This window comes from Cydia fagiglandana, chromosome 2, assembly GCF_963556715.1.
Source record: "Cydia fagiglandana chromosome 2, ilCydFagi1.1, whole genome shotgun sequence".
Classification (NCBI taxonomy): domain Eukaryota; kingdom Metazoa; phylum Arthropoda; class Insecta; order Lepidoptera; family Tortricidae; genus Cydia; species Cydia fagiglandana.
Genome location: NC_085933.1, coordinates 2,957,961 through 2,973,048, shown reverse-complemented (window position 1 = coordinate 2,973,048; position 15,088 = coordinate 2,957,961). Strand labels below are relative to the sequence as shown.

Sequence of the window (15,088 nt, the reverse complement as noted above, 5' to 3'; positions counted from 1 at the left end):
CCTGGCAAATAAGGAAGGAAAAAGAGGGTTCTAGAATATATATATTAAAAATAATTTTAATAACTTTACTAAGAATGTTTACAATGTAACTTTTGAAATCGTCGTCGTCGTAAATTTAAGAGTTAGACTCTTGTCGGTGTAGCTCTCTCCATTTGACTCTATCCAGGGTCGCCTCCTTGATTTCCTTTTACGACATTACAGCTGCCTTTTCTTTTATTTGTGTTATGTAGCTTATCCTCGGCCTTCCCCTTCCTCTCTTGCCTGCAATCTTTCCTTCTATTATTTCCTTCTATTAACTTTTTAAATACAAAATACAAATGCAAAGCGTGTATTTCATTACTTTTTTACTGATCAGTTTTTAGGTACCTAGGTATAGTATAACCCGATATTGGTAGTTAACCCGATATTGGCGCTTTAACCTACAAGTGATTTTTTTTAATACATGGTACAATACTTATACATCCACATCGTACAGTCAAGGAATTTAAATTCCGACCCATTTCGTACTTTGTCACAGTGACAACCGTATGAGGTCTCTAGCGGCTTTCATATTGATTGTCACTGTGACAAAGTACGAAATGGGTCGGAATTTAAATTCCTTGACTGTACTTGTGCCGAAATATCACACAGCTGGAACCTATTGACACGGAAGCACACCATCATAATACCAGATTTCCATTTTAATTTAAAATATTACGAATAATATTTCAATTGTCACTAAAAGGAATGGCGATGTTAAAATAAACGGCAAACAAAAGAGATGGCAGCGCTTTTCATTTGCACTTAAACGAATGCAAAATGCTGTTCTTTACCTAGAACTAAGGCACAAAGAGTATCATAAAGGTGCACTGTCTGTCTTTTATAATAAGTAAAGGTGCACTGTCTAACGGTGAAAGCTTGAGACCCCGCATGAAATGTCTGTTGACAAATTATGCTTGGGATGTGCCATGTTGAATGTTTATTTATTTCTTTAAAGTTTATTGCACAAAATATATACAACAATGTACAAATGGCGGACTTAATGCCAAATGGCATTCTCTACCAGGCAACCATAGGGCCAAACAGTTGGTGCAGAGAGAGAAATATATTATAAACCGTATTTAAATCGGCGTCAAGCCAAGATAGGAGAGCTACTAAAGCACATCACAACTCTATTAAACTACGGTGTAGTAATTTTATTGAAAATTAAAAAAAAAACTTTTGCGGCAATAATATAGTAGCCAATATGACTGTAGCAATATTGCAACGCAACATTACTGCTGATTACATTGTTGCCATAAATGTTGCAATGCAGTCATCACCAATGTCGCGTCGCAATGCTGCAGCAGTTATGCTGGTGCAGTCAGAATACGAACAGTACCTTGATTCTAACATTAAATAGAATAAGATAGTAAATCGATGGGTAGTAGATGCGAATAATAACATTTGGTCTAACTTTCTGTAGGTCCTTAGAAACCAGATGTTCGTTTCACAGGCCTTACTAATGATTGGCTATATAATAATATGTCAGCGCTTACTTAACACAAAGGGAAATTTAAATCGTGCTGAATTATTTTTCGAGCTCCAAAATTGACTGTAGTTTTTTACGACGAGAGTAGTAAGTTTTTGTTTTATAAATTTTAATTGTGTTTGGCTTAAGAGCCAACAGGAGTGGTCATTTCTCCATACAAACGTAGTCCTCGTTTTCCTCCGTGGTTTTTGGAGCTAGAGTGATGATTTTTTCAACACAGATTAATATTGTCAATATCTGTGTTGGACCGTTTTGCTTTTTGTGATATTTTTGTTTTTTAAGGCGCTAGAGCCCTTCAAAAATGGCCAAAATGGCCTAATTGACCATGCCGCAATGAGAGGCGTGGTATTCAAAACTGATATCAATTAGCCAAAAAAGCAAAACGGTCCGACACAGATAATTTTATAATCATTTAGATTTCCAAATTTGGTTACGATTGGTTAAGTTTTGGAGGAGGAAAAAGAGGACTACGAAACCTCGATTTTTGTCATTTTTACGCAGGATTTTTCGCCTCAGCTGCAGTTGTCCCTATCGCACTAATTTTAGGGGCGGAGTCAAGTTTCTAAATACGTACACAGCCAGAAAAGTGATGGGCAATAGTCGACATTTAATGTCGATAATCTAGTGATGTAAGAAGTTATCGATAAACCGTCTTGTGTGAAAATATCTAGATCCTCCTAAGACACAAGGGGTTTTGCGTTGAGAGGGAACACATTTTTGTAGTTACATAGGTACAATCTATTTTGAACTTTTTGATTCTAATATTTCAAATTAGAAATCAAAATCAAAAATATTTTATTGCATGGTTATGGTGTGCCTCGCGAAGCCCTTTGGTTGGTACTCATGAAGCTGGGATGCACGGAGAAGTTTGTGAGACTTCTGAGACTCCTGCATGACGACATGCAGTGCTGCGTCGCCGTAGACGGTGAACAGTCAGATTTCTTCCCCGTTACCTGTGGGGTGAAATAAGGGTGTGTCCTAGCCCCTACACTGTTCGCTTTATACTTTGCAGTTGTAGTCAAGGAAGTCTTACAAACAGTATCCGAAGGTGTCCGCATACGCTTCCGTACCGATGGCAGTGTTTTTAACTTGGCCAGATTTAGGGCGAAAACGAAGGTTTCACATGCATTGATCACGGATATCATGTATGCTGACGACCTGTGCTTTCTTGCAGAATCCCCAGATGGCCTGCAACAGTTGATGTCTGTTTTTCACCAAGGCTGCTGCAAGTTCGGCCTCAATATTAGTGTTAAAAAGACGGAGGTGTTGTCTTTGGACTCACATGGTCACGAAACACTAGCCGTACAGCTTGGTGAGGACGTGCTGAAGCAGGTCAACAGATTCCGGTATCTGGGAAGCACTATAACGTCGAAGTGTGACCTTGACGCTGAGATCAACAGCAGGATCGGCGCTGCAGCTGCAGCGTTTGGAAAACTGTGTTCCAAGGTCTTCTGCTCGCACGACCTAAAACTGGCCACCAAAATTTCGGTCTACATGGCGATCGTGCTGCCAAACCTTTTATATTCTTCCGAGACGTGGTGCGTGTACCGTCACCACATTCGTACCTTAGACCAGTTCCACCTCAAATGCCTACGTAAGATTATGAACATCAAGTGGTCTGACCGAGTACGAAATACCGAAGTTCTGCGACGCGCCAAGGTCGGTGGACTAGAGGCTTACCTAATGCGTCGACAACTTCGGTGGTGCGGTCACGTATCGCGTATGGCGAAGGAGAGAGTGGCAAAGCGCATCTTTTTTTCTGAACTAGAGGAGGGTAAGCGGAAACTTAGCGGGCAACTCCTCCGATACAAAGATGTTCAGAAACGGCACATGAAAAGATGCAACATCGAGCCCTCTCAGTGGGAAGGTTTGGCAGCACAGCGTCCTGAGTGGCGCAGGCTGGTGCATGACAAAGTGCGCGATTTTGAGGAGCAACGTAAAGTTGACCTCGACGTTAAACGCGATGAGCTGAAAGCACGCCAGCCTGCTTCCATTCACTACCACTATGTGGCTGGTGTTCTCACGTGCCCTCAATGTGCGCGGGGGTTCACGGCTAAGATCGGCTACGTCAGCCATATTCGGGCGCACGAGCGCCGAGCTAACTAGGAGTCGAAGTGGTCGCCTTGGTCGAAACCGGCCGGAAGGATCATCATCATGGGTTTTCAAACTTTTTAGGTACAGTCACGCTCCGTAATTGTCGAGCAATTTAAGGTCCTAGCTAGGGAATGCAATCTCGCACCAAGATTGGCGATTCGAGATCTCGCACGAAAAATCCGAATCGAGATTGGGTGTTTCGAGATCTCGACAGTCAGATTTTCGGGATCGAGATTAATATCTCGACGAGATCGAATTTGACAAAGTAACTAAAAATGTGTTATTTTAATCAATAATCTCTAAGAATTCCATAGATATAGACATCGTAAAATCGGGCGTATCGAGATATTCCTAGGAATATAATGAAACGCCGACATTTCATGATCTGCCTAGCGAACACCAGCCATTTTGCGCAAACCTCAAGGTGTGATATTCTGATATTCCTATATATATATAGTCTATAGGCAAATTAAACAAAAGTCGTCTCCTTCACGATTTTCGTCGACATCTCTTCTAAATACCTAAAACTGGTATGGACGTGTTCCTCGTGGTCTCCAGAATATGAATAAACCGGTTTTTATTTTATGGAGGGGGGGGGGACGTGTCGAAAAAAAGGAAGGAAAAAGTGGGCGGCCGACCAGCATTGATATTTGTTCACGTCTTTAGTCCTATGGGACCGATCGGTTCGTGTGAGATGTCGTTTGAAAGAGTATTAAACGTGCAATTATTGTTTTATAAGAACCGTAGTCATGACTGTAGTCATTTACAAAATATTTAAAATATATGATTTTTTACCGTGCATGGATGGCATAAGTACTGACAAAACATGCGTCTAACTCAATAAATTATAACTTTATCGCAATTAATGTTATTATAAAATATACGAAAAATTTCATTAGCTTTCCAAAAACATAAGTTTTATTGATGTATGATATTATACATATAACAAAGTAATGATGAATTTTGTTCCGTCACGTAAATGGCGGGCGACCGACCTCAACTGCTCATTATTTCTCGGGTTCTATTTTACTGATCAATTGGTGATGCATACCATTAGAAAGAATATTAAACATACTATAATTGGTTTCTAATAACCGTAGTCATAACTGTAGTCATTTACAAAATCATTGAAAATATGTATATGATTTCTCTATCAATTATTTTACAATGCGCCCGCTATGAAGCTAGGAATATCAAAGAATGCATTGCTCTGATGGATCTGCCGTCTCTTTCATAAGGAAGATCGTGATATGCCTGGGTTAATATTAGATCAGGAAATGGTGGCGTTTCATGATACGTCAAGGATTACGATTTTTCGATATGCCGCCGACATACTACTTATTTAAGGTACCTCATGTTATATTTTGAAAATAACAACAACAAATTAAATATTTAACATAAAATCAATTTTAATTTTTACTTTACTTCTATGAAATGCTATCGATGTTAAACCACTATTTACCTTTACTTAGAAACTGCGTAACAATAATAGAGCTAAAGCCGGACACATAATAGCACTGCCTGAACAACATGAATCTAAGGTCATATATTACTTAAAACAAAGTATTTCACTTTCAGTCTTGTTCGAGATCTCGAATATATTAATCGAGATCTCGACCGAGATTGCATATATCGAGATTTCCTGTCAACTAGGTTAAATTTCGAAAATACGTGCGAGATCTAGCGAGATCTGGAAATTGCGAGCGATTGCTATCTAGCATTCCCTAGTCCTAGCTGAATTGGTTGTTTCATACACTTACTCTTACTCTATAGAATGTCCAATCCTGCCTTACAAAGACGTTAATATTTATATTTGTCATGTCTATACTTCGTTTATGAGCATTATTGAAAAAAAAAACTTACTTGATACTAGTATTAACCACTAAGTACATAAATAGGGTTATTCGCCAGTAACAGGCCACTATTAGTAACTGGCCACGCCAAACCAAAAATGAATTCTATTCACCTATAAATAGAATTCATTTTAGTATAAGGTGGCCAGTTATTGAAACCTTATACCTACTAAAATGAATTCTGTATAGAGGTGAATAGAATTCATTTTTAGTTTAGGGCGGCCAGTTACTGGCGAATTACCCTATTCGATATCGAGTTCCGTAAACGTAAGCCGGGTAAGTAAAAAAGTTCAATCGCAATGGGGTAATTCGTCAGTGGCCACCCCAAACCAAGAATTAATTATATTCACCTATAAATAGAATTAATTTTAGTATAAAGTGGCCAGTTATTGAAGTTATTGAAACCTTATACTAAAATGAATTCTGTTTATAGGTGAATAGGATTCATTTTTAGTTTAGGGCGGCCAGTTATTAAAAGTGGCCAGTTACTGGCGAATTACCCTACTTAGTAGTAGCAGTAACAAAAAGTGGCAATGCAAATTGTAATCAGTGAGGTGCGCGCCAGCGCGAGTACGGGCGCACCGCACGCGTCTGTGTGCGTGCATTACACACACAAATACAGTCTCTCACGCCGCGGTTACGCCCCGTCAGAGCGACGGGTATATTCAGCTTGAAATCTCAAAATTGACTTTTAGCTCAGCTCCCGTTTCGTCTTAAGGAAAGCATTCAACAATATGAGATTTATCGATTAAAGATACTGTCGAATATTCTATTTAAATAAATAAATAAATATTATAGGACATTTTTTTACACAAATTGACTAAGCCCCACCAGGCGTGACTCACTCCGCGATTCCGTCGCTTTGCTACAGGTAGCTAAAAGTGTATCCGTTCGGCCCCAATTTTGGGGTTCGCCATAAGCCGCGCGTGGCGCTGACGCCACCTAGCGGCCATATCTGTGCTGATCGTAACAGACGCGTTTTGTTAGAGAGTGAGTCTTCTGTACCTAGTACTATTATTTATTCTGTGGCCCCACGGCAAGCACGGTATTTAGTAGAGGAAATAATACAAATACAAATACAAATACAAATTATTTATTGTTTCACCCACATTGGTTTTCTAAAATATCCAGGTTGAATAACCTTTATATTATGCCGTCACTCGACTTATGAGCAGGAAAAATATTACTTATGGTATTTTTAAATAAATATACTTATTAAGTCTTTGTTCGTACTACTTAAGCAGGTTTTTTGCCTGCTTAAGTACCTACCTTAGAAATTTATTTATAATTATTAGTCAATTATTATTCCTTTGTTCATTTTTCTCTTTAAATTACATAGGTTATTTCATAATGTGGGTATAAAAATACAATACAAAATAATTGGGGGTACAAACATATTATAAAAAAGTTAACCTAGAGTATCAGCAGTCCAGTAGCAGTAGGAAATTTAAATTCTTCATAATCAAAGTGCTGTTTTAACTTCCTGAGACTAAATGTACCTACATAACAATGTACATATTTATTCGTGCAATCTAATTTGAACTTTCCATGAACAAAATAAAGTAGCATTTATTTTCTTTCATTGATTTTTAAAACAAACGACATTCATTTTAATTTACTTAATAAATAAGGTTCAAATTAAAAAAATTATAACTTTATATGGTGTGTCTTACGAGGATAACAGTAAAAGAGTTAATTAGGCGTTGTACAGTGACCATGAATTGTAGAGAATTAAACCACTACTTACCAAACAGTTCGACCAGACCCGCACCGCTCTTGACTCCACAGTCCACAGGGCTCTCCATACCGCCAAGGACAGAACCAGATGGAGAGAAATTGTGAGAGAGAAGGTGATTCAGAAGGGAGGTCACGACCCTCATCACTGAGGATAACGACGCAAGGAGGACCAAACACTTAAAAAAAACCTTTACCGGATATTTACTAAGAGTGTAGGGTTGGTCCTGCTTAGGGTTTGCAATCCGGATCCGAAATGTATGAAATTATCCGGATCTGGATCCGGATCCGCGGATCTTCCCATACATTTCGGATCCGTCGTGCAAACCCTCCTGCTAACATCTCTCAAATCATTACATCATCTCATACAGTGTGTTTTCTGTAACAGGAGCAATAAATTAAACTGTAGGCTGGCCGCCTAGCCAAGGTTACAATCGCTATCGCTTCGACAACGAAAAGCATTATGTATCTCTATCACTCTTCCCCATGAGTGTGACAGTGACAGTTGCGTTTCGATCGCTACGGAGCGTTAGCGATTAGCATCTTGGCTACGCGGCCTGTACTCCTCAAACTGACCAACATTTGTTCAACAACTTTTGAAAAAGCATCCTGTACATGTATTCTTAGCTATTGTAGGTGCAGGATTTGCATCAAACTGTACATTTATGAAGAGCTGTGTAACGTTCGAGTAATAAAGTAGGTATTATAATATTATGTGCTCAAGCAAAAGTCGTTGCTTACGCACGTGCCTTGCTAGTTCACGATTGGTATCCGCATGATGCACTATTTATACATGCTTGTAGCTACATAAATAAATAAAATAATAAATATTAATATCAGGGGAGGGGGTTTCCATCATCTTACACAGATCAATTTAGACCCAAACTAAGCAAAGCTTGTACTATGGCTGTGCTATTTTCGACTATCCGCCTTGAATCTTTTTTTATGAAGTTATGATTTCGAAGAAAAAACGCTGTTTTTACAATCTTTTATTTAGTTTCACCTGACCGTTGTCTGCCTGTCTGTGTGTAATCAAATCTTGCAAGTTAAATTTGATCCACTTCCCGGTTTCCCATTTGAGCTGACATTTTGCATGCATGTATAAATCGGATGACAATGCAATATTATGGTACCATCGAGCTGATCTGATGATGGAGACAGGAGGTGGCCATAGGAACTCTGTGATGAAACAACGTAACCTAATTGTATTAGGGGTTTTTAGAATTGTCTCGATGAGTGGGTATTAGTTATCTGTCGTAAGAAAAGTACAGTCAGCGATAAAAGCTTGTACCAAAAATGAAATTTTTACCAAAAACTTATATAAGTCTTATGTCACTTGTAACAAGGCACTGAATTGTAAAAATATCTTACAAGTCGATTTTCCCTGACCAAGGTGTTTTCAACTTGGTAAGCTAATCCACTGGATCCAGTGTCAGTGCGATAATAACGGTCTTTAAGCAAATATCATTGTAATACAGACCTTTTTACAAATGCCTGGACATTACGTAATACAGATTTTACTCTTATAAATGAAAATAGTTGTTTTACCCGATCCCTAGCTCCTATAAGCCATGGCAAAAAGCTGGACGATGAAATAATTAACTCGTTTTACTACCATAGCTGTTGTTACGTCCAAACAATTTTACGGTTAAACTTATTCTTTATTCATCTTCAAAACCGAAATACCCGTAGGCATGAAAATAAAATCTTCGACACAATTTGAAAAAAGATTTACATTTCATTGTTAATATTTATGCCATTGCTTCACATCAAATGTATGATAATTGTTGCACAAAGTTTTCAACAACTGGCAATTTTTTCGCTCCGTTCCATCCGTTAAGTTGGCAACTTTGACAATAGAATTGTGGAATTCCGTTCCGTTTAATCGTTTACGAGGTACAATGGCGTATAAATTTTAGGTTCTATGTGCAAGGTCCCAAAGTTCTTGAATATTTTTACTGCCGGACAGTATCAGGAAGGCAATACTTAATTTTAAACACTAATTTTCGACGTACATTATTTAAATTGTTACGTTAATGACTAATTTTATAAACGGCTTTATAAAAGCCGGGTTTTATGGATAAGGAAATAGTTAAAGGTATTGAATTATTTTACAAAAGGTTTTCAACATTTTTTCCATCATATTAAAGTGTCAAAAGGGACTCTATACGGAAGCAGGAGGTCCCTAGTTCGAATTCTGGGAAGTGCATTTATATGTGTGTTTCTCACAAATAGATATTTGTTCCTGAGATATGGATGTTTTCTATGTATACCTTTTATATTATTTATATCGTTGTCTAGCTATTATCCACAACACAAGCCTTACTGAGCTTACTGTGGGACTAGGTCGATCTGTATAAAGGTGTCCTATATAATAAAATATACAGAGGTACCTACTACAATACAAATACTAAAATAAATGGGGCCGTGGGGTCCAAGCGCTCATGTTCTTTTTAAAGAACTGTCGAAAAAGCTGGCCGATACTACCGGTGACCAGAGAGCTGGCAGCTTTCTCTCGCAACGCATTAGTATTGCCATTCAGCGAGGGAATGCTGCCAGCATCTTTGGCACAATGCCGCGGGGGCCTTTTATAGATTCATTTTAATTTAGATTAGTTTAGTTTTTAATTTTAGGTAGTTTTTAATTTTAGTTTATAATTTTGATGTTACTCATTATACTAAATAAATTAATAACATTGTATCGAGGATGCTGGCGACATTTCCTCGTAAAAAATAATTTTTTTTTATTCCCAATGTGGCATTACAATGACATAAGTACCTATATTCAGGGTATATTTATTAACTTAGGGAAAGTATAATAACTGTAAAAAGTGCTAATTCCAGATAAATCGATTGCTATGTGAAATGTCCACTGTTTATTTATCCTTTTTATCAATGAACAACAATACAGCTAAATGAACCTAAGTCGTCGTACGAAATGTTTTGAAAACATCCTGATAAAGATTTCCTTGATACATATTGATTGAGATTCATTGCACTATTGAGTTGTTCTGAATGGTGGTCATGAAATTTTTATTTGCGGTAAGCTAATAACCTGCTTGAAATTTTTAAGATATATTTTTTTACGCTATATTCTGCAATATATTTTTTTGATCTATTATAGGTATTGACAAAAATCAACAATGTTATAATTATAAAGTATGCTTAGTAAAGTCGGACTATCTTATTGTAACATTAAACTACATTTTGTGATGAAAAATTGTCAAAAATTATCCCATTTCAGATTGCCACCACCCTCCATTTCACCTCCATCGCCTCAAAGAAACTCGACATATCTTCAGAAGAAAGTATAGAAAACATCCTCTTCTACAAAGACTTCAGGCCCAAAAAGCAAGAGCTGGCACCATTGCCACCCGAACGGTTAGTGTTGCCAGCACAACCAAAACAGCCAGAGTGCATACCTCGAATGTGCTGTTCCATGTCTTGTACGAACTCCTGCGGACAAAATGAAATAGGCCCTGATAGCCTTCAGCGAAGTCAACCTACGAATTATATGAATCCTGGTAATTCAAATCCTTTTAGGCCTATGAATTCCATGAATTCTCTGAATTCTATAAATCCTATGAATCCCATGAATCCTATGAATTCTATAAATTCTATGAATTCTATGAATTCTATGAATCATTTCAACTCGATTGGCCCAAGGAACCCAATGCCAACTATGCCACCAATGCCACAGCAGAAGCCAATACCACAATTTATGAAGCAGCCGAAGAAAAAGAAGCAACCACCGGTCCCATTACATACAAGAAGGGACAGCGGCAACGCTAGAGAACATATCAAGAGCCTCATATCCCAGGATGAGGATATTAAGAAGATTCTAAAGGATTTGGTGAAGGTAACCATGAAGAAGGTGGACTTGCTGGAGATGATCAAAGCGAGGAGAGCTGTGGCGAGCGGGAATTTTGGTTTGAATAATGGTGATGATGATGAGGAAGAATTGTGATTGATTGGTAAATGAAAGAAACTAAACTAGTTTTAGGATGTTGCCGTTGCCTTTATTGCCCGAAGGTCTTTCAGGCCAATCAAATTAGATCCAAAAAAAAAGCGTTTAAAGATAAATTTCTGCTGAAAATGATTTATCCGTCTTTGCGCTAAACCAAGAAATAAGCATTAATTTTGCGATATTTGGGAAATACATGATGTAGGCATTCCAAAGCCGGGCGCCTTCGGCGCCCTCATAGAAAAAGAGTACGAGGTATGCTGTACGCGTTCCAAAGCCGGGCGCCGAAGGCTCCCTCATACTAAAAGAGTCGAGCGTAGCCCGACGTACGAGGTACGCTGTAGGCGTTCCAAAGCCGGGTGCCTTCGGCGCCCTCATATTAAAAGAGTCGGGCGTAGCCCGACGTACGAGATACGCTGGAGGCGTTCTAAAGCCAGGCACCTTGAAGGCGCCCTTATACTAAATTAGTCGGGCGTAACCCGACATACTAGGTACGCTGTATACACATTCCAAAGCCGGGCGCCGATCATACTAAAAGAGTCGGGCGTAAATATTTGTAAGTCTGTAAATATTTAAAAAATATAGTAAATTATATTACGTTGTATTTTTTTACTAAAAAAATGATAACATTTATAATATTTCCTGTTTTAATAATTTCAGATAAGAATTCTATCTTGTTTCATACTTTTTAGAGCGCGATTTGCAGTAGTCGGGTTTTAGTTTTTGAACTTATTTTTTATCTAAACTGACGTCTTTCGCAGATTGTACTTTTTTTTTAAACCTATAAATAACGATTGTTAAATATATCTACACTCAACACGCAAATTATAATACCAAGTATCCCTGGTTCTCAAATTTAATCTCACCTTCACCCTGTATTCCCAGGAACGTTGCAGTATTTACATTTAGATTTCTTCCTCTCGAATAATCAATTACTTACACAAATTTGCCAAAAGTAATCAATTATCTGAACACGTTTAAATTCGCTCAAGGTTTCGTATGCTTTTAGGGTAAATTCCTATAGAGACTTGTGCTTAAGACGAGAGGCTTAGAGTCAGACCAAGACAAGTCTGCAACGATTTTGATAGCACACGCAATGCGAGTGTTATTTTAAACGTCACACTTCTATGAAATTACGACGTATAAATAATACTTATACTGCGTACCTATGCTATCAAAATCGTTGCAGACTTTTCTTGGTCTAACTCTACACAATTGTACAATGCACATCTATGTGTGTCGGAGATATTTAACTGAATGTAAATTCATATAAATGACAACTTTTGTATGGGAATCGACCAGACAATAGCTTCTTTAGGGTGGGGTTCTAAAACGGTCATTAAACTCAATAGGATATTTGACTACTAGCCAAATCAGTTTCTGTTTTCGGACTGTCAAAATGTTTTTGCTACTATGGGATTTATATTTGATATGAAACACTAGCTTTTGACGTCATAATCAAATTACCTACGTTTTATACGGGTTTTAAAATAGAAATTGTGTCTAAAAATAACGCTAGCTACGTTTCTCTATTTGTAAAATAATTTATTTTAAATACAGTCATATACCTTATACTCAAATTTAAATAAAACAAAACATCTCGATTTATCGTTTCCTTTACTTTTTGTGTTTATAATAATCTTTTAGGTCGTGAAACAGATGGAACTTCGTTCCAAATTTTATGAGTCTTCTTATAATCCTGTACCTTACGCAAGAGTTTCACGTAAGGCTTAAGGAATCTTGCCTTACTCTTCGTTTTGCTCTCTTCTTCTTCTCTCAGACGTTCACAATAGTGGTACCACCACGGCATCGCCATAAAGAAATCGGCGTCGCTTAGGGCCATCTTCTGGCAGAATTCCTTGTTTGGGACTTTCAATTGATTAGCCAAGTTTGAATCAATAATGTCTGGCATTGTGAAGGGTTTAGTGATTTCTGTAAATAACAAAAGATAAATAATGGAGTATAATTTATTGTTCTACACACTTTGGACACGAGGTATACCCGACAGATATTTTGCAATAGTATATTTTGCTATATTAAGACGAAACAGGAGCTAAGATTTAAATATTTTAGGGAAAATATACCCGTCTCGCTAACGAAAGCGGCTCCTAAAACTAGTTATTTATTTATCGTATGACATTACAGTTACTGGATTCAATTTAAATTATTAACTAGTGCGATAAGGACAAGACGAAATATCCTGCGTAAAAATCTCAAAAATCGAGCTTGTCTGTTTCCTCCTTCAAAACTGTATCAATCGTAAATAAATTTGGAAATCTAAATGATTATGAAATTATCTGTGTCGCACCGTTTTGCTTTTTTGGCTAACTGATATCAGTTTTGAATACTACGCCTCTCATTGCGGCATAGTCAATTTTGGCCATTTTTGAAGGGCTCTAGCGGCTTAAAAAACAAAAATATCAAAAAAAGCAAAACGGTCCAACACAGATATTGACAATATTAATCTGTGTTGAAAAAATCATTGCTCTAGCATCAAAACCCACGGAGGAAACAGTCGAGTACGTTTGTATATGGAGAAATGACCACTCATGTTGGCTCTTAAGTAAGGTAAGTAAGACCTGTCCGGCCTAGTTGGTAGTGACAATGACTATGAAGCCCATGTTCCCGGGCCCGCAAATAAACTGGTAAGGCGTTTATTTGTGTGATGATCACTGAAATTTGTTCTTGAATCATGCATGGGTAAAGTATTACGAAGGTATTACGTATATAAAGTTGTGCAGCTTAGTCAATTTGTGTGATTCTTTCCTTTACAGCAGGTATTAAAAAAGGACACCGCAGCAAGAGGAGCAGTTGTATGGAATCATCATACTGATCCTCATGTTCTAAGCAAAATCATTTTTTTTATCACCCAACCTGGCCGCGTAGCCAAGATGCCAATCGCTTACGCTCCGTAGCGATCGAAACGCAACTGTCACTGTCGCGCTAATATGGAAGAGTGATAGAGATACATAATGGTTTTCGTTGTCGAAGCGATAGCGATTGTAACCTTGGCTAGGCCGGCTGATCCCTTAAAGTGTTTAGAAACAATTAAAGTAAATTTTACTCGTGTCTGGTGGAGCACGCCTGTTGTACGACTGTTCAGTTAATGGTATCAAGAAAAGAAGGAAGACCTGAAACAACGGTAATCAACTAATCATTTTATTACGCACAGCAAAGAACAGATTAGGTACAGTCGCCATCAGATATATCGAAGCGGTCAAGGCGCTCACAAATATCTGAACACACCTCTATTGTCAGGGCGTCAGAGTGCGTGTTCAGATATTGTGAACACCTTGGCCGCTCCGATATAACTGATGGCGACTGTACATGCTGATTTAAAAGATAAATACTTAATTAGCGACCGAAGTGGAGCCATTTAGAAACTCTTAAAGGTTGTCAATCCCATTCTGTGAAGATTTATATACCTATATCATGAGAGTCATGAGGAATCCGAAATAGGGGTCAGTAATAAACGAAAATTGCGACTCAAAAATAGAACATTCAGCTACTACTCAGTGTAGCTACACAGTGACTAATAAAAGCATTACCGTTTCCGTAACTGGATAAAAATAAGTATCCCAAAACACTAAACTTACCTTAAAACTTAACATGTCAAAACTCACGCATTTCATTCTAGATACGACAAGTATAAAGTCAATAAAATAGTACGCTTAACTAAAACACGTTGAGACTGTTATCGCATCATATTTTATTTGGTTCTGCGACCACTTCAGAAACTCATTTCCATTGTCGATAATGCGTTCCTTTTCGTTCGTTTTACACCATTTTCTGAATCGTTGCAATCGCTTTTTGAAGTGAATACTTCTTTAGCGGCGCTGGGCACTTTTTGAGCTGGGGAAAAATGATAAAATCGAGACAGCGTAAGGCGATCACGTGACCGTAAGGTTTAGTTGGCCACTCATTTATATGGCAT

The 15,088-nt window shown here is 37.9% G+C and overlaps 2 protein-coding genes across 2 annotated transcripts; one reads left to right on the top strand and one right to left on the bottom strand.

The window, feature by feature from the left end:
- The first annotated feature begins 10,148 nt into the window (after positions 1-10,148).
- LOC134679575 (sporozoite surface protein 2-like) lies at positions 10,149-11,244 on the top strand. Its single transcript, XM_063538531.1, has 2 exons — positions 10,149-10,232; positions 10,435-11,244. Exons 1-2 carry the CDS (start codon positions 10,206-10,208, stop codon positions 11,155-11,157), a joined length of 750 nt encoding a protein of 249 aa, XP_063394601.1. The 5' UTR covers positions 10,149-10,205; the 3' UTR covers positions 11,158-11,244.
- A 1,540-nt stretch (positions 11,245-12,784) lies between these two features.
- LOC134679574 (uncharacterized) lies at positions 12,785-14,784 on the bottom strand. The gene is made up of 3 exons (XM_063538530.1): positions 14,751-14,784; positions 14,219-14,285; positions 12,785-13,086 (listed from the first exon to the last, which is right to left on the bottom strand). Exons 1-3 carry the CDS (start codon positions 14,763-14,765, stop codon positions 12,785-12,787), a joined length of 384 nt encoding a protein of 127 aa, XP_063394600.1. The 5' UTR covers positions 14,766-14,784.
- Between the last annotated feature and the right edge of the window lie 304 nt (positions 14,785-15,088).